Source organism: Plectropomus leopardus, chromosome 1 (assembly GCF_008729295.1).
Source record: "Plectropomus leopardus isolate mb chromosome 1, YSFRI_Pleo_2.0, whole genome shotgun sequence".
Classification (NCBI taxonomy): domain Eukaryota; kingdom Metazoa; phylum Chordata; class Actinopteri; order Perciformes; family Serranidae; genus Plectropomus; species Plectropomus leopardus.
Window position 1 is genome coordinate 24333741 of NC_056463.1, and position 20034 is coordinate 24353774.

Below are 20034 nucleotides of genomic sequence, written 5' to 3' on the forward strand. Positions count from 1 at the left end.
TTATCATGTGTAATGATGAAAAACAAAATAAAATAAAATAAAATGAAAATACCCACAAAAAGTAGATTTTGGTAAATTACCATTATCAGGATAATCATGAATATCGTGTTCAGCAGCACCTTAAGAGACTGCTGTGTGACCATTAAAAAGAGCCAAAACAGGCTACATAAGCACCAATCTCAAAAAATGCAAAAGATCTTAATCAAGCATAAGCATATTTTTTTCCTTTTTTAAAAAAGTTTTTCACTACAAAGGAAGCACACTAATAAAAGATATGTGCCCCATCTGCGATGCAATCTCAACAAGATGTACTGTAAAACCAGGCATATTTTAGAGGCATTTTAAACTGAAATTTTCTTATCATCCCATGCTCATTAAGATTATTAATACACAAATGCACCAATACGCTTGAATTGTGAAATTCATACTACCAGATATTCACAAAAATTTGCGTGTGCAGCAATGACAGCATCGACAAAAGGAGCATAACATCAAGTGTAGCCAGCGAAGATGACGGTGAGGATGACGATGACTCTATGTTTAACCTAGAAGAAACAGAGGAACTCCCTGTCAGAGGTGAGAGGCACTTTAACTGTGTATTATTTGTCCTGTATACTACATCCTGTAATTCATGTGAGTGTAAAACATTATATAGTATAATGTAATTATGTTATTAATGTGTGTGTGTGTGTGTGTGTGTGTGTGTGTGTGTATAGACTGGGTAGAGCCAGTAAAAGAGGAGTTTTTGAAGAAGCTGACTTTTGCCAACATGAAGAGAAATCTACAAGCGCAAATAAGGTAAATAAAAAACATGACACAGAAAAATTAACATTTATGTATGTTCTTAATCATCAGGCTTTCGTAACAATGTCCTTTAAAAATTGTAGCAATGCTTGCACTAAATAAACAGTGATTTTTAAAATGAACTAGTTTGTATCCATCTCTACACGTCAGTGTTCCACCTTGGTGTACTTGTTGGTGAGGGGCACCAGCAACACAGTAGAAGCTGAAACGTAAATTAGATAAATAGCAATAGCGTATTTAGTCTATTTAATAAAAACACAGACCAATATGAAAAGTGACCTTAGATGACTTCTGTTGCCGTTTTGCGCTATACTTACAATAAAATAAAATGTATTCATTTTTTTAAGGATGGGGGGGAGGCTGCACTGCATGTGTCAATGTGTGTTTTTACTTAGGGTCTCACATGGGCTTTAGAAAAGCTCATGGGCAATTTTAAAACTTGTATCCAGTGTTTTAAAACTTGGCTAGTAAAATAAATACTCCCTTCCTGTACATTTGTCTGTGTGTGTGTGTGTGTGTGTGTGTGTGTGTGCTATTTTTGTCCTCAGATACGTACTCCGTAACAAAAATGAGGATGATGTGTGTGAAGATTTGGTCTCAATGTTAACAAACACTCTTAATGAAGAGCTAAGTGGAGTGGGCCCTGAAGATATTTTGTCAGAAAGCCAGCTGGAGGAGTTACAATCTACATTGGAAGAGCGGGTAATAATAATAATAATAATAATAATAATAATAAAAAAAAATAATAAAAAGAATAATAAAAAGAATAATCGTTAGAATTATCTTTTTTTATTCATTTACATCTCAGTAGTCCATATAACATTAAACCATAATAATGCTGTATAAGCAATTGATTTGGTTTAAAAAAAAAAGTTTAATATGTTGTTCTTGAAATAAGGCAATAAGTTTAATATAATTATAAAGTTTACAGTTTTTACTGTTTTCAACAACACATCCATTATAAATGAAATGTAAAACTGTATTACATGACATACAAATGTTTGTATTGCAGAGGAAAAAGAGGAATGATTGGCTCACTAAGTAATTGACTTTCTTTATCTCCCAGGCTCGGCGAACCCTCATAACCAGTCAAATGGAAAAATTAGAGAAGAGAGTAAACATAGCCATCAAGAAAACACTCAGCGCCCCGCAAGTGCAAAAACTTGATGAGGTAAGATTCTGATTCAGCCATCTGGCTTTGTGAGAAGCAAATACTATACCACGGCTAGCAGGGACAAGGCAGTGTCCACTGAAGAGCTGTGAATCTTTTTCTACAGATAAACAAAGAGTAATCTAAATAGGTAATCAAGAAAATGCATTGCCACAACAATAGTTTGCACCCAATACGATCTGAGTGGGTACAGTGGCAAAGCCAGGTTGATGTAAATGTTTTAGCAGTTTTACTTTTTTATGATTATGTGAATAAAGGTACATGAATTAAAAAAATCTAAGTAACCATTCTAAAATTTTATTTCATTATGATCTCTGTAATGACCTCAGTCAGATAAAAACGAATATTGCCTGTAGAGCCTTTAAGTTGGACAAGTGGCCCATTTTGCATTTATTTTCATAAATTCTAAAAATGATTTGTGTACATGCATGTGTGTGTGTGTGTGTGTGTGTGTGTGTGTGTGTGTGTGTGTGTGTGTCTTTAGGGTGAGCATGACTTCTGGAACAAATTGATTGATCGCTACTTGAAACCTATTGTTGACACAAAAGCACATCTGGAGGAAGTCACCAGAGAACTTAAGTCACTACGCAACAAGGTAAGCTATCTGCATTTACCGTTTATACACATCTGTTTCTTTTTTGTGGTATGAATTAAGTCTCACATGACGTGTACATATATTTCATTTTTTTATACTTCCAACCTGAAATACTAACAGTTAAGAACGACTGTAAAGCGGAGTGATACATGAAGAGTTAAAAGTCCCAGTGATGTTGTGCTGTATATCAGACCTCATGGAATGCTTTTCAACCAATCAAATTGCTTGATTGGTTGATTGGTTGATTGGTTGATTGACCTACGGCCTCGTGCCTATAACTGAATAACAGCCGTGATAATATACAAGCACAACATCACTCCCTCTCGTGTGATATTGCCTAAATAGTTTACATTGGTGGCAGGTCTACAGACAGGTCCACAACAGAAAGGGAGACGCCTGAGACAAGTCAAACAGAAAGTTGCTAGATCTATCCATTTATGTTTACAAAAAAACCTTTCACCTCTCACCATTTCTTGCATAGTGCAGCTTTCAATCTGCTTAAAACTTTGAACAAGGGAGGGACACAAACAACCTATTAAAAAATATATATTACTACAAGAGCCTAACTGATGTTAAGTTCTTAAATACAAGTGTCTCTATCAATATTTTTTTTTATAAATCAAAAAACAATATAATATACACTCCAACATTCCTTTTTTCATCTCTTCAGAACCTTAATCTGAGTTTAAATAAATAAATAGTTTAAAATTAGTAATAATTAACAGGGACACTTACAGGACGAGTGTAGAGGATTTAGGGGGATCTACTGGCATGTATGGAATATAATATTTAGAGCTATGTTTTCATAAGTGTATCATCAAACTAAGAAACTAAGAATAGTGTTTTCATCAGCCTAGATTGAGCCGTTATATCTACATAGAGAGAGAGTCGTCTTCCACCAATTCTGCCATGTTGCACTGCCATAAAATTTTCCCTCCCATCTACAGGCAGTCTTCCTGTATTTCATCGTCAACGTGCTGTGGGTGGTAGCTACCTTCTTTCTGCAGGCCATTGGAAATGATGTCATCAGCATCAAGATCCCTAAATACTTTCCAAATGGAACTGAATCTGGAGTCCTCAAGGTCAGGACAGACACACAGACACACAGACAGATGCATGTGCTGCAGAGATCGTTACAGTTAAAGGAGGATTGTGGCGCATTTTTGAATGTCTGTCAAGACTACTGTAACTCCTGATAAAAGTCATCACTATTACTGTCATTTTGTGCTGACAGGTGGAGCCTCTTAGTTTGATGTTCCTGCTGTCTTTTGCTATTCTTCTCATTATCCAGTTTCTGGCCATGTTATATCACAGGTACACACACACACACACACACACACACACACACACACACACACACACACACACAGAGAGACACATATACACACACAAACTTGCATTTACTTGTGCCACACACCCACTAATTATTCAGTTTTTACTTTTTTTGCAGACTTGTTTTGACAGCCTCACTGTTAACTCACATACTAATAATGAAAACTAAGCAGGAAAACATTCCTCTTTTAAGATACTAGGGGTTTGATTCTGCGGCAAAGAATTGATACCAAAGTTTTTAAACTGTTACTGGATATCTTCCCCCAACATGAGCACAGAAAATTTTGATTATTAAATTCTTGCCTTTATAGAGATTTGTAATGACGTGTCCTGCTGTGCTTGGAACTAGTGTACATCCATTTCCTCATTTTTATTTTCTTTTATTTTCTATCGTGTTCTGTTTCATCTTGGTTCCTCTCTGTTTGCAGAGTCTACACTTTGATCCATGTGGTGTCCTATCGCAGCACAGAAAAAGACTACAAACTGAGAGAAGATGTAAGCAACAACACTCAAACGCATGCACGCGTACATACACATAAAACTGCAGGGATTTGTTCTTTAATCCTTGTCAGGTATAAGACATGCAGAGAGTTTTGATAATGTTTAAGGGAATATTGAGACTTTCTGACGAGGGGCTGTACGAGGTGCTTATCCATAGTTATATAGTGGACATCGGTAAGCACAACCCCAGTTTGGGATCAGAGGCAGGAGCACCATCACAGAACCTAAGCAATATTGTGCTGTGGACAAGCCCAACAAGGAAATGCATTTTAGCCACCTAAAAAAGGCCCAACTAAAAAAAAATATTTTTTGAATATTAGCGGTAAAATAAAAGAGCTTCATTGAGTAGGACCTCAGTAGAGCATAGATGGGGAACTGAAGGCTTCCCAATCAGAAAAGGCCAGCTGTGGCAAGGTTAAGGAGTAAATTTTTAATATACTGCCATTTATCTCTTAATGATTATATTAGGAAGTTGTTTTTTTTGTAAGTAGCCTATGTTTTGCAGCTGCCCCCCATCCACAGCAAAGTATTGCTAAGCTTCTGTGGCAGTAATCCTGTCTGCTTCTCCAAACTGGGGCATGCTGACCACTATCTTCTGTAAGTAAATAGACTGACTTCAAGTGCCTCTTACAACCCTGCTTCAAAAGATCCAAACTATCCCTTTCAGGGATAACTATCCCTTTCCCTTTCAGGGATAGTTTGCTAAAGAAAGAGAACCAAATTGCCAACATACTTGCGATCGTGGCACAGAAAGAGGGAAACTTAACCCAAATTTAAACTGTACTATCAGTTACTAAAACACCATGACAGCTAGTTCAGAGACCAAAAGTACAGCTCAGTCTTGACAAATAAAGCAATAATGACTTTTACAGTGTTTGAGTTTTATAAATAAAAAAATCGGTAAATTCTGGAACATTACATCTACTCATGGATGAGTGGCAGCACGAGATGTAAACATTAATGGTATCCTCCTCTGCTTAGCTGCAAGTTATTTAACAGCAATGTTGTTTTTATGCTTTTTAAGAAGTTACATGGCTAACTGAGTAATCCTGTTAGGTGCAACTCCTCCCTGTTCTCTAGTTTCCAGCTTCCCAGTAACTGTTTATTTGTCCCAAGCCCCAGCAGCCTCTGTCCTAGGTGCTGGGTGTCTGGGTGTGGACAAACTTCAGCAACTACAAGCCATATAATCACATCAACAGTTTTCTTTGACGGAATATAACTACATACACTTACTCAAGTACTGTTCTTAGGTAGAAATTTGAGGCACTTGTACTGTGAGTATTTTCTTTTCATGCCACTTTAAACTTTTACTCTACTACATCTCAAAAGGAAATATACTTTTTACTTCATTACATTTATCTGACAGCTTTAGTTTCCTTACACATTAAGATTTTAGCGTAAAAACAAAAAAGTTTTTTTTTTTCAAAGCTGTTCATACAAGTACAGTTGCAAGGATTAGTTGATTAATCAATTGACTAACAAAAAAATCATTACCAACCGTTTTCTTTTTTTAATAGTTTGTTTCTTTTTTCCGTTTCTTTTTTTTATTTAATTTTTTTGTGGGGGTGCTCTATTTTCAGTTGTTTGGGTATTTCTTTATTATTAATTTTTTCATAAAGGTTTGGGGGTGTTTTTCTCTCTTTTTTTTTTTTTTTACAGTTTTGAGGGTTATGTGTGGTGTTTTTTCTCTGTTTTTTTTTTTTTAGAATTTTGAGTTTTGAAAAAGTAGTTTAAAAATTTAGATTTTTTTATGTTTCTTTCTACTACTTTTTGGGTTTTGGCATGTTTGGTTTGGGGTGTGTTTGTTTCTTATTTGGGTTTTTTGTTTTGTTTTTGCATTGGGTACTTTAATACTTCAAGTATATATTCCTGATTATACTTACTTACCTCTACAATGCTGGACTTTTATTTGTAACAAAGTGTTTTCACCGTGTGGTATTAGTACTTTTACATAAGTAAAGGCCCTGAATACCTCGTCCAACAGAACAGTTACATTAATTCAGACAACATCACGGGTCATTTCCCATCAGGAAACCCACAGAGCGAGCAGGTAAAGGGAGGGGAGGCATGTTTGACTCACCTGTTACCGGTGTCTGGAGAGCACCGCTGTCCTGTCCTCCATGGTGGCAAAGTGTCCTGAGAGTCGCGTTTCACAACTGTCTTGGATATTTGGAGTGTCATTTCCTGACAAATGTCCCGACGTCGTCCTCCTTTGTTACCGGGCCGCGGTAAAGCTCAGTTAATAGTTGAGTTTAAACTCCTAACATTAGCGACCTTCACAAGCTAGCGGCTGGTTTCGCAAAAGCACGTAGCTGTTAGCTGACATAACCGCTGCTGGAAAACTTGCTAACTAAACCGTTTGCTTCATTTGAACGAACTTGCTAACTTGCTAAGTGAGATTTCACTTAAGTAAAAGAGGCCAAAGAAATTTCGGTTCACAATTTTTCCCGTGTCCGGACCGCTCACTCCGTTTCCCTGAGGTTGCTAATGAAAGCATGTCAACTTCACCTGCGTTTCCTTTAAAGGGCATAATCCCTTTAGTGCAATACCACCTGTCGCCACAAATGTGTAGAAATTTACCGCGCAGAAATCCAGGGGGCGCTGTTTCACCCACTGTCAGGAATTTAATGGGGGGAAAAACTGGGATTAGACAGGAAACAGATTATGACACCGAAAATATGATATTTAAAATATTGACGATTGATACATTGCGTGATTAATGCCAATAACTATGGTATCTACAATTCCTTAATTTAGTCCAGTGGCTTCCAATCTTGGGGTCACACGATAAAGCATTGTATTTTATAGACTTTCAATTTAATCTTACTCTTAAAAGCAACTAAAGGTGTCAGATAAATGTAATGGAGATAAAAGTACAATATCTGACTCTGAAATGTCTTGGAGTTGAAATATAAAGTAGCATGGATTTTAAAAACCAGTGTTTATAATTACTTTATCAAAGTTTTGTGACTTATTGCATTTGATCACTTGTTGAATACTTTTCTAACCAATGTTTTAAACTGGGCAATAAAGCTGAAAAAAGTCCAGATATAGGCTATGCCAAAAGAAGGCATTCCTGCATGGCCAAAAGATGCAAAGCATCAAGTTTTACATTTTACAGATAATTTTTTTTACAGAGATTGATTTTCACTGTCTTTGTGTGAATAGCTTAAATTTCGAGGACCTACATTTAGTGTAAATATTTACTTTTCTATAACTTGTAATTACAACATTTACATACATTTATGACAATAAAAAATGCAGGGCGAAACTATTGGTGTTTTATACAGCTAAAATCTTAGAAAGCAACTTTTCATAAAGTTTTCACTCAGTGTTTTATCTTAAATATATATATTTTAACTAGCGAAATTTCGGCTGATAAGAATAAAAGCTAGATGCCGCAAACACAGCCAAAGAAAAATCTTATACCATTTGATTACAACATAGAAAGTCTTAATTATGTCTGTTCATTTACTCATCAATAACCCATATGACTTCTATCTCTCTCACTCTCTCTGTATCATTCTGTTACCTAGAAGGAGGAAGATGATGATGGCTTGACTCTGGAGAACACCACCGTCACTGGACTTTCCATCACTGGTGATGATCTGTTACTGTAACCAGTAAAACCCGACAACCAGCACGCACTGGCATTACTACTGGCAATCAACCAGCAGGTCTTTCACTACCTAAGGGCTGCAAATTAAATACTTGTTTTCATAATACACTTAACACAGTTCATGATCTTTGTAGACAGGTCGTGTATTTATCTTGATGTCATAGGAAATCATCTCATCTTCAACTATTCTATAGCAGCTGCTGCAACAGGTCCAATAATCTTTATCAAGTATTTTATTTGAATGTATTCGCTCTTGTATTTATTGTATTAGAAGTGTGGTTCAGTGTATTGGGTCCACAATCAGAATATTTTTTAATCAATCATAATCATGAGATAGATGTGGAAAGCAAATAATTTTCATTTGTCCAAGAAAAATGTACCTGTTCTTTATCAGTTCAGGCAAAAGTCAGATGTATTGCTCCCAAGCAACTCTGCCAGTCCTTTATGTGCCATATTTGGAAAAGATATATCGTGAAAAAAACTTTTAACATTTTACTGTTAAATCTCACTAATTTTATACCCTTAAATGTTTCTGGTAATAATATATATGTACATTTTTTAAAAAGATTGTATCAGTGTAATTATGTATACAAATTGTAACAAAGCACTTTACATAGGGGTAGATTTAAATAAAGTTCCTGCAAAACTACTGATATGATTAAAATAAATGTGTGGATCCTTGTATTGCAAAAGAAAGATATCTGCATATCATGTTAGAAATAAATGTTATCACCAGCTGACATTGATCTGCTCATCCAACACAAAAATTTTCTTTGTCTTTTGACTTAATTAAATACAAAGATTCTCCTTCCTAACCGTATGGATGGTTGGCGAAAACAATATCGGATCAGGTAACAGACTACAGTTTATAGTTTCTCAGTCCGGTGTATTCTCTCATACCCTCTTGAGCACAAGCTGAAAGTTAAGTATCAGGCTCCTGAAAGCAGTTCACATTGAAAAAAACAAACCTTTGTCCTTCTATTTATGTATATCTCAAAACCATTTCAAAAGAACAAACAACCTCAGTTGACCTTTTTTATTGAATAAGTCATTTCATTCAAATGAATGGAAGCATTCGACACAGTTACTAAATAGAGGCAATTGCAAAGCAATCATCCAATATATTTTTGGGGAGACAGATTTCAGCTGAGAGTAAGGCAGCAATCTGAAACTGAGCACAACCGTAAAGGTTAAAATCCATTTCATCACTGCCCTCTGTGGGTGCAGAGCAGAAACACACCAGTACGACAGTTACACAGAGCAGTAATGTAACATGTAGCATGTTTATAAGTTGTTCAGCCAGATTGAGGTGTGTTGTATTTTGGACAGAGGCTCAAGACTGATTGTTGCCACCATTCCCCAAACACCGAGTACAAAAAAAAGTGACACTTAATATAAAACTCAATGGAAGAAGCTTCAAATGTCATTAATTTAATGTTATATCACATAATGCAACCTTAATTAAAGGTTGATTAGTCAGTGTTTATGATCCTATGCAAGACTGCAAGTGAATTACATACCTATTGATGTAAAGCTGTAAAGTTTTCATAAATTTCATCATTCCATGAGTTTTAACTAATAAGCACACATCGGGCCTTACAAAACATCTGCCAGTGGTCCTGTGTTAATATACTGAACACAGAAAGTCTGATGTTAAACCTGGAGGAAAGTGCTAACTGGGGATAAATCGAGTTTATCAGAAAGCATTTTAACTGTATTTTAAGAGGGGAAGTTCGTCACTTAGTGTACTGTGAATAATATTTCAAAGCTTACGTTTCAGCCTATATCATGATGGAGATGCTCTTCACTGGCAGTCAAAGAAAACCCCTGCCAGCCCAGATGAGTGGCAGTCAGTCTGATCAGTCCACAGGTTGGCACTTCAGTAATCAAAAGCTTGACTGAAGCTGCGTTTGTGTCCTCCTCTGTTCTTGCCAAAGCCGCCACCACCACCGTTCCGGAACCCATTGCTACGACCGCCATTTCCCTCGAAATTTCGCCCCCTTCCACCTCTGAATCCTCCTCCTCTGTCACCACGGTTACCACCACCAAAGCCTCTGTTGCCTCGGTTGTTAAACTGCTTTTCCTCCAGTTCTGGGAGTTCTGTGGCTACTGTCAGCTGCCAGCGGCGTCCGTCCTTCCAGTTCTCCTGTTGGACGATCAAGAGAGGGGAAAAGGATGTCAACCTCAACATGCAACACTGTCAAAATATTCATATTTTACTTTGGATTATTTATCTCCAACAATTTAATGTTAATGACACTATACCACATCTTGAGCAGACATGAGCTTTCACAGTTGTTCTCACCTGAACCTCCTTGACTTTGTCGGCTGGGACATCAAAACAAACTCCCTGTTATGAACACAAAAGAGATGAGATGGTGAACGTTTCTGTATCACTCTGTTTTTGAGAGCAGTCAGTCTATGTACCTGCCGTGCTATCAGAAGAAGAGCTCATTTACGATTAACGTTACATAATGAGACAAACAAAGTCTTCTGTCTGTACTCTGCGTTTCGTCTGCATCAGTGGATGTTTTCTAAGAGCCTACGGATACGGACGAAACGGAGCTGTCCTACCGGAGATCATGGAGGCAGTGTAGTGGAGTTCAAGTGAGACTTAAATAGTAGACGACCAAGAAATTCAATTTAAGGGGGACTGGAATGAATCCGTAATTTATAATATTTACTAAGATATAGTGAAATTAGTGTTTCTTAGTCCACATGTCGGGTTGCATATAATGGCTGCACAGACAGCCGCTGTCTACAATGCTGCCTGTTTAAAAGGTACAATATTACGACCTTCTCCACTATCGCCACATTTGTTGTATGAAACTTTTGACCCTGCCCTTTAGTGCCATCTATTGGATGTATCTATGCTATCTTCAAGGAGGACTTGTGGAAGCACTCTCCATCATCTGGCTCAAATACTTTTATCCTACATTCATGTTCAGCTTTATAACTGTACACTCCAAAAAAAATATAGTTTTCCTTATAAAGAGATTACTCAAACCCCTATTCTTAACCTTAACATAAAAATATTATTTTCTTTAATGTGCACATAAACAACAGCAGCACATCACATATGTATGTATTTGTCATACTTACCGTTTTGCCTTTAAGGAAGGTCATTCTGTGAACGTGGTTCTCGAACTGTTCTCCGAGCTGGTCTTTGATGGCTCTCCAGGCATAACCCAGATTATGCATCTCCTGAGAACACACCAGCTGCACAGTGGTGTAACCCTGCAAAGTTAAGTGGAAACAATAAATTAGGGTTATAAAGCAAACCCATGACAGAGCCGCAACATTAATGTGTCACAGCATTTACATGTCATGTGCATGTGTGTGTGTCTGAGGGCTGCTACAGGGGCTGCATCTTACAAATGATGTGAAACCCCTGGAGGGTGATTGGGTGCGGCTGCTGCAGTGTTTTAATTTACACTGCAACCCTAAACTAACATATGAAGCTACCTTGTCTTGCAACTGTTAGTGTGTGCAGTGGCTGCTGTAATACAGCTGTGTTTCAAGATTTGTTCGTGTATATAACTGATTTGTCTTTTGTTTTCTTATCTTTCTATCGGTGGATGCATTTATTATGTTATGTAAAGGCGGTTTATGACGAGAACAAAACCAGACTCACAGCATCAGAGTTGAGCAGTGACCTCTGCTCTAGACTTGTGGCTCCAGAAATATGTGCCAGAGCAGCAGCAAGTGCTTCAACTGCTCCCTTTTCCTCAATCAGCTTCTCGGCTGACTCTCTGAAGTATGCGATGGCTGTAACTGGAACAGAGTCCAGAAACCTGGACACAATACAGAAACAAAATCACAACAACCCAAAAATTAATTGCTCGCTATCACAACATTTGTTTCACATGGAGCACAATCATGCTTAAGGAGACTCCAGCAGGGTAGCAGGTCTGGAGCCACTGTTTCAAGTCTTGTTGCCCAAGTAATGATAGTATTCCTCATTATCAACCAAATGATGATGGCTGTCAATCAATTACAATAGATCTGTACATTCAAAATATATACAGTTGCACTCGGCTCTCATTGTCCAGAAATATGTACCTGACAGCATCTTTGCTTGACGACTTGATGATATCGTTGGCAGTGGGGACGCCAACTCGTCTGAATGTGATACCCTGAAACAATACCAAATAAAATGCATTTAGGTTGATACTTAATATAAAAACATCTTAAGCAGAGTTGCACAGATGACACAGAGTTTCCAAATTTCTTTGTAAATAAAATTCACTCACTATTCCTCACCACAGGGAAAAAGTGGCTTTCAGCCCGGTTGTTTATGTGACACCTTCCTACATTCTCAATCCTCTTCTTTTTATTCTTTCTTTCCTTCAATTACAGATTTTTGGTGTGACAAAGAGTGGCCGTGGCCATCAACGGACTGAACATTACCTTGCTCTGCCACTGTCCTTACTGTTCATTTCCCATGTGGAGCACAGATATGACTGAAAGCGCTTTTTTTGCATAGCTAACAACTAAACATGTTCCCCCTTTGTCCCACTTTCTTCTTCTACTTCTACTGAGTTTAAAAGTAGACGTACTGCTTTGTTTTCTACGTAGCGCAACTGGTCCTCCTCTTTCCTCTGATAGAAACAGATGCAGACTCCAGTCCTTCCTGCTCGGCCTGTACGTCCTGAACGATGGATGTAGGACTCCACATCCTGACACAAACCACAGAGACGGAAACATTTTCAGAGAAGTAAAGATGAGAGGCCCTCAATGTTCATATTTTATGCAACACTGTAAACAAGAGTGTACACGTTACATTCATCCACTAAGAGCTAATTCTAGTGCACAAAAGTTTACTATAGCCATTCCCATTTTCAATTTAACATAATCTGAAGCGTGCAAAAGTCAATTTTTAAACATACTGTTTCATGCGAATGACATCTGCACCTTAAGATGAAAACTATTTTAAAAATCTTAATATACCCAATGAATGTAAAGATGCACTCATGTTAGAAAATTCTTTTTGATTACTGGCAAAACATCAGACCTTGGGTGGAGAACACTGGACCACAAGGTCCACTTCAGGGATGTCTAATCCACGAGCTGCAACATTGGTGGCAACCAGAACCTCAAAAGCCCCATTTCTGAAGCCCTTTAGTGTCGTCTCTCTCTGTTTCTGAGGAATATCCCCATGGAGGGATTGGGCACTCTGAAACGAAACAAAAAAAAAGAAACATGAGAAATGGACATGAGAAAATGTGTTGCTTTTTCATTGTCATTACTATTGATCTGACACATTAAACACTAAAAACACAAAAAATCTAGTTTTAAGAGGTAAGGCAACAGCAGTGCTCAACACATGAATGAAATGTCATTTTAAACTAAAGATGCAATGCACAGCCCTGAATCAGCTATTCTTAAACTGTTGTGCGTGTGTGTGTGTTTGTGAGTATGTCTACCTGTTTGATGGATGCATTCAGGGAAAGTTCGTTGGCCTCTTTCTTTGTCTCACAGAACACAATAGTTCTGCCATGGCTGCCGCTGTAAACCTGGATCACATCGCCTAACACGGCTGCACGCTGTGACCAGTGGCACGCTATGGCCAGATGCTACAGAGGACAGGAGAGGACAGAGGACAGACAAAAACAGAAAGGGAGGGAGTCCAGGGAGTGAGAAGAGAGACATTTTCATTAATAAAGCTGGCCGACTTTATCTTGTACTTCATTACTATTCAGCCGGTGTTGATGATGATAAATACAGCAAATTTTTACTGCAAATGAACATTGCAAGCTTTCCTGGTGGAAATATATACACGCGTATTTTACAGTCTCAAGTAATATAACTTTACCAGCTTACAAGCAACTTTGAGAGCTTGAAGCCCAAGAATTAAGATTGCTATAACATTTGTTATGATGCACCCATCAGACACTAATCGCCTTTTTTTCCTCTGCCCACTGGTTCTCTCCCTCTCTCTCACACACACACACACACACTTACTTCCACAGTTGTTGCCGCTTTCTGAGTTTTCTTGCCAATCAGATCAACATGTTTGCACCCTGGTCTCATGTATCTCTTGGCCACCTCGTAGACCCAGGGGGGGCAGGTGGCCGAAAACAGAAGAGTCTGTGGGTTGGAGTCAGAGTCTGGGGAGAACGCGCACACACATTTCCTTTATTTTACATACATGGCCACAATTCACTGATCTTTAACTCTACTTTAACATAAAAACACACAGAAACAAGACCATTTACACTCAATGCAGAAACATTGTCAGGAAACACTTTCACAGACACACACTTTAACAATACTTGACCTTTCTTGTATGATGTAGCCAAAATCTCTTCAACTTGTTCTGCAAATCCCATGTCCAACATTTGGTCCACTTCATCCAGAACAACATGCTTCAGTTTAGAAAGGTCGAGTTTATGGTTCTGGAGATGGTCTTTGATACGACCAGGGGTGCCGACCAAGATATCGATACCATTACGGATAGCATCAACTACACAGGAGGAGACCAGTGGACAGTTATCATTTATATTAATGCATTAAGTATGTTGTTAAAAGTGCACACAGAAATGACATCAGAGACAAAGAGAAGAACATTTTCTAGAATTTACAAGATCTTGTTATGAATTTTCTATCTATTTAAATATCTGACCTGAAAAGTACTTGTATTAAAGAGATATTACTTACTCTGTGGGTTGTACGAGCTGCCTCCGTAGAAACAGGCGAGCGACACTCTCTTGCTGATGTCTTTAAAGTCCTTGGCAACCTGGATAGCCAATTCTCTGGTTGGAGTTAACACCAAGACCTACAGACAGACAGAAAAGAGAGTCAGTTACACACAATCATACTCAAAAAAACAAACTGATACTGGGACTCTGACTGATGCTAGTTGTCAGCGATCAGTGTGGCTGTGTGCACCTTGGGAGCTCGGCCTCTGGCGAACTCCGCTGAATCCCTCTGGAGTTTCTCCACCAAAGGAATGGCAAAAGAGAAAGTCTTTCCTGTTCCTGTTCGGGCTTGGGCAATCACATCCTCTCCATCATATACAGGATTAAATGTCTTCACCTGAATATCAAACAGGTAAGAGACTCCCCGAGCTGAGAAAGTGACAGAAAGAGAGGTGACAGAGATAAAAGAGGGGGAGAAGATGGAATGACAGGACGGGGAGAAAGAGAGGAGATCGATCATAATTTGTTATTGAAAAGAGTGTGTATGCTTGATTGTTGATTTTCTACCTCTTGAGCAAAAACAAATGCCACAGCCCTGGTCATCTAGCAATTTCAAATGTATTTGAGTCTTTCTACAGCATAGACAGCCTATTTTTTTAAAGAAGAATGTCTTTAAGAACACCCCAAGGCACCTGAGCAGCAAAAACACTCGATGATGATCACCAAATTTTATATTCAAATGTTAATTATTTTAATCAACACACTGTGCAAGTCAGATCACTTCTCAAAGGCTGACACAAAATGTTAATTAATATTAAAAGTTGTGTATACATGAAGAAAAAACATGTGTTCCGGCACAATGAATATGCTATGAAGTTAAGTTGTCATCTACTGTAATTTAATTGTATTTTACGACATCTATTGCACCTCTGTCCATCCTGGAAGAGGTGCAATAGATGATGTGGGGGTTTAAGGACAGAGGGATGGCGTAAGCTGTAAAGCCCTCTGAGGCAAATTGTGATTTGTGATAATGGGCTTTATAAATAAAATTTAAGTATTTGACTTACATAATTGAAGCTCACTGTAAAAAATTTAAATATGATGTTTACCTTTAAGTTTATCAATGGTCACTTGGGAGATCCTGAAGTTGGAGAAGGCCCCTTCTTTCTGCTCTGGAGTCTCCTAAACAAATGAACAGAGTCAGACTATAAAACTGTTATCGTAACCTACAGCTGACTTTGAGGAAAATGACTGACAGTCTGAAAAGTTGACGTAAATGTAATCTGAACATAGCAGGTAAATGAAATTAAACAGAATAATAATTTAAGTGTACACAGTCTGTGAAACTATTAAATATTTATAAACATACTGTGTAATAAATGTGGTTCTTTTGCGGGTATCTTGTGTTTTTTTCTTACCTACAGGTCTAATGTATAGGATTTAGGGGGATATACTGACAGAAATGGAATATAAGTGGGTTTTTTTAAGTATATCATTACCTGAGAATTACTGTGTTTTCATTAACTTAGAATGAAGCATTTATATTTACATAAAGGAGCGGGCCCTCGTTTGTTAAGTCCATCCAACAGAGGTCACACTTCACCACTTATTCACATCACCATTTATGCTAATTACCACAAGACAGATATATCACACAGAAAGTCACAACACAAACTTTAAACTTCTCCTGGGAGGAAAACTGAATACAGTCAGTCTGCGAGTCGTACCGTTTCTTTTTCGCTGTCACTAGCAGAGTCTTCACTCGACTGGGCCGGTGTCTGGATGGGCGTCTGAACAGGGGTGTTTAGAGTGGAATGTCCGTTGGTTTCTGCCTCTGTGATTGCTTTCTTTTGCTTCTTTTTCTTCTAAATCCCAAGATAAAAGTGGAGATGATTTTATAAACAACTTCATAGATAATGAATATAGGTGGTTGTCCATTAAGACTAGGCCTTTAGTAAATCTATCCAACTGGTAAGTACATATTCAAACTAACAACACAGCACTGACCTCTGTGTCTCCTTCAGCGTTCTTCTTCTTCTTTATCTTCTTTGGTGTTTCAACACCGTTACTGTTGCCATTCATGTCTGTGGCTTCATCTATGTGGTCGTTTACTTGGTCCACTGCCAGCTTGTCTTTTTTCTTTTTCTTTTTTGGTGCTGGAGGTTCACAGTCAGGGTCCTCCGGTTCCTCCAACTGCTTCTTCTTCAGCTTCTTGCCCTCTTTGGTCTTGTTCTTTATTTGTTTTTTAACAAAAACAATAAAGGCAAACAGATTTCAGTTAAAGCAAAAACTGTGAAGCTACTTAAGAGTTTTATAGAAACATGTTGTGAAACGTGTGTAATATCAACAGCACTGATAGAACTAGGTCTCATTTGGTGTAAATGTCAGTTATTAAGAACACATAATTTTGGAATGAACTACTACAAAAGATTGGAAATATAATTTACCCATTTTTTAGTTGAAATTAAACTCATTGCAACACACCTGGAAAGGGTATTGTTTCCATTTAAAATATCTGCTCCATACATTATAATATGAAATTTAATATTAAAATAATAATTAAAGTAAACAATAAAAAAGAAAGTTTATTGTTTTAAATTTGCACAACTTAGGATGGCTGCATTCATGTTGCTTTATTTTTAGGATTTGTGTCCACATAAAGTATGTTGCTCTTTATCATCCCGCTGATGATCCATCAAGTCAAAAATAATCAACAACTATTCTGATTATCACTCAATCAACCCCCTTTAGTTTATTGGACTGTTGCTTTAAATTACTTTGGCTTTGGAAACTTGTGATGCTATTTTTCATAACTTTTGAAACATTATAGCATGCACAATTAATCAAATTAATATTATCAGTTTGGCATCAAAGGTCATTCTTGTAGTAGTTTGACAAAACAATCCAAACCCTTCTTAAATTGAAAGATGACGTGGAATTTTGTTGTCAAATAAATAAATCATAAAAATCTTCCAAAAATCAGCAATAAAACAGTAATCTGCGGTAAATTAAACTACATAAATTGTTTCCGTTATGAGCAGATTGTTTTGTGTACTTGACACACAGCTGACCGTCACCAGCTGTATCAAACGTCATCAGGTCGCGCTTAAAGCGCACGCAGCTGTATGTTAAAGGCATCCACGTTGTCCACCCATCCGATCCGCACATCAGCTCACGTGGGCATGCCATGTGATCTTGTAGCTCGGCTAATTCAAACAACATATGCTAATATTAACTTAGTAGTGGACGCGTTCACTTTTGTATTCATACAGCTGTTGATTATACAATGTTAATGACAATTCTGTACTAGTGTCGCTCCATTAACCCATCTTACGCGGGTTTTCTGGCAGTTAGCTAGCTAGTGAGCCGAGAGGAAGCACGTTCAGCCACATGTTGTCAAACATGGAGCCGCCGGGACGAGCCGTCTCTACCTCTACACCGATAAAACAGTCTGTCCGCGGCGACACGACACGCGCTGCTCACCTTCAAGGGTTTAGCCTCCGCTACAGTGTCCACGTCGTCGTCCATGGCGTGATCTTCGGTTTCAAAGATGATTTTTGACGGCATTTCTCTTCCCTGTTGGAACCCCTCAGCGTTTACACACAGGCTAACCCACGGGCACGCGGATGGAAAGGAACGCGCAAGGCTGTGCGCGCAAGCGCGTACACGAGCCACAACATAGAAATAGAAGTGATAGATCAGCACCGCCCACAGTCTATGGGCACAACAAACATGAACATTACTTTCCTAAAAACACCAGTGCCTGAAAATACTTTACTGCGAATTATACACTATAGATGAACTAAAAGAGCTAAATATTTATAGAGATATATAAATTGTTTATATTTAGAGAATTAATTAATTAAACAACGACTCTCATTAGAATAATTAGGCCAATTGTAAATGAAGCTATGACAAGATCAACCAAATATGCCTCATTCATTCTGTAATTTGACAAATATTCAAAAAGGAGCCACACTGCGTTTTGAACACGTTGGAATCAACACTAGAACAGTAGCGATAATAAGCTCCCAGCAGATGGCGCACTGTGTCCTGTACTCTTAAAGACATCAAGAGTTAGAAAGCAAGAGGTCATTTTAGTTATCTATTGATCTATGATAGGTCTTTACACCAAAAGTCCAGTATGTTTTTTTTCTGCTACAGTAAACATATGTGCTCTGTAAACCACATGTCCTCTGCTCTGTGAGGAAAAAAGTAGAAAATAAATGATTTAAAGGGGTTAGTTTGCAACATAATTTGTTTTTTATATTACCCCTTTCACTTAGACTTAGACTTAGACACGTTTATTTATCCCACTTGTGGGAAATTCACTTGTCACAGCAGCCGTGTGTACAGAAAAATATATATATATATATATATATAAAAAATATCAATATATACAAAATATAAAATATAAAATATACAATAGTGCAAAAATAGGCATGTATCAAGGAAAACAAAAAATGTACAGGTTGTAAATACAAAAGTCAGAGAGTGCAACTTTTTATTGTAGTGAGTCCAGGTTATTGTTGGCTCAGGCTGGTGTTGACCTGCGGTAGCGTTCCTTCCTGCAGCGTGGGTACTGCAGTCTGCTGCTGAAGGAGCTGCACAGGTCTCCCACAGTCTCATGAAGGGGGTGAGAGGGGTTGTCCATGATGGATGTCAGCCTGGTCAACATCCTCCTCTCACCCACCTCCTCGATGGAGTCCAGGGGACAGTCCAAGACTGAGCCGGCCCTCTGACCAGCTTGTTCAGCCTGTTCCTGTCCCGCTCTGTGCTTCCACTGCCCCAGCAGACCACAGCATAGGAGATGGCTGATGCCACCACCGAGTCATAAAATGTCCTTAACAGAGTCCTGCTCACACCGAAGGACCTCAGTCTCCTCAACAGGTGGAGACGACTCTGGCCCTTCCTGTACAGGACATCTGTATTGTGTGCCCAGCCCAGTTTGTTGTTGAGGTGAACACCCAGGTACCTGTACTTCTCCACGATCTCAATGTCCAGGCCCTGGATGTTCACCGGTGCAGGCTGAGGTGGTTTCCTCCTAAAGTCAATCACCACCTCCTTTGTCTTGCTGGCGTTGATGCTCAGGTGGTTCCGTTCGCACCAGCAGACAAAGGAGGTGATGACCTCCCTGTACTCCAGCTCGTCCCCCTCAGACACACATCCAACGATGGCTGTGTCATCGGAGAACTTCTGGATGTGGCAGCTGTCAGTGTTGTGGGTGAAGTCTGATGTGTACAGAGTAAACAGGAACGGGGAGAGCACTGTACCCTGTGGAGCCCCCGTGCTGCAGACTACCACATTCACATTCACCACATTCACCTTATTATAAGCAATGTCCATCACTTCCCTTTTTTACCCCTTAGAC

At 38.5% G+C, this 20034-nt stretch overlaps 2 protein-coding genes across 2 annotated transcripts in view; one reads left to right on the top strand and one right to left on the bottom strand.

Annotated features, from left to right (window-relative positions):
* chs1 (chitin synthase 1) overlaps window positions 1–8023 on the top strand; it is a 30016-nt gene extending 21993 nt beyond the window's left edge. Inside the window, exons 26-34 of the mRNA XM_042487807.1 lie at window positions 461–576; window positions 717–798; window positions 1353–1506; window positions 1871–1975; window positions 2460–2570; window positions 3518–3652; window positions 3805–3884; window positions 4331–4397; window positions 7940–8023. Coding sequence (XP_042343741.1) covers window positions 461–576; window positions 717–798; window positions 1353–1506; window positions 1871–1975; window positions 2460–2570; window positions 3518–3652; window positions 3805–3884; window positions 4331–4397; window positions 7940–8023 — 934 coding nt within the window. The remainder of the gene's footprint in view (window positions 1–460; window positions 577–716; window positions 799–1352; window positions 1507–1870; window positions 1976–2459; window positions 2571–3517; window positions 3653–3804; window positions 3885–4330; window positions 4398–7939) is intronic.
* A 1020-nt stretch (window positions 8024–9043) lies between these two features.
* Window positions 9044–18289, bottom strand: ddx21 (DEAD (Asp-Glu-Ala-Asp) box helicase 21). The gene is made up of 16 exons (XM_042504641.1): window positions 18147–18289; window positions 16671–16895; window positions 16391–16528; window positions 15773–15845; window positions 14914–15092; window positions 14683–14800; window positions 14303–14488; window positions 13987–14132; window positions 13449–13598; window positions 13037–13198; window positions 12582–12701; window positions 12085–12158; window positions 11657–11816; window positions 11125–11259; window positions 10328–10372; window positions 9044–10168 (listed from the first exon to the last, which is right to left on the bottom strand). Exons 1-16 carry the CDS (start codon window positions 18228–18230, stop codon window positions 9902–9904), a joined length of 2262 nt encoding a protein of 753 aa, XP_042360575.1. The 5' UTR covers window positions 18231–18289; the 3' UTR covers window positions 9044–9901.
* Between the last annotated feature and the right edge of the window lie 1745 nt (window positions 18290–20034).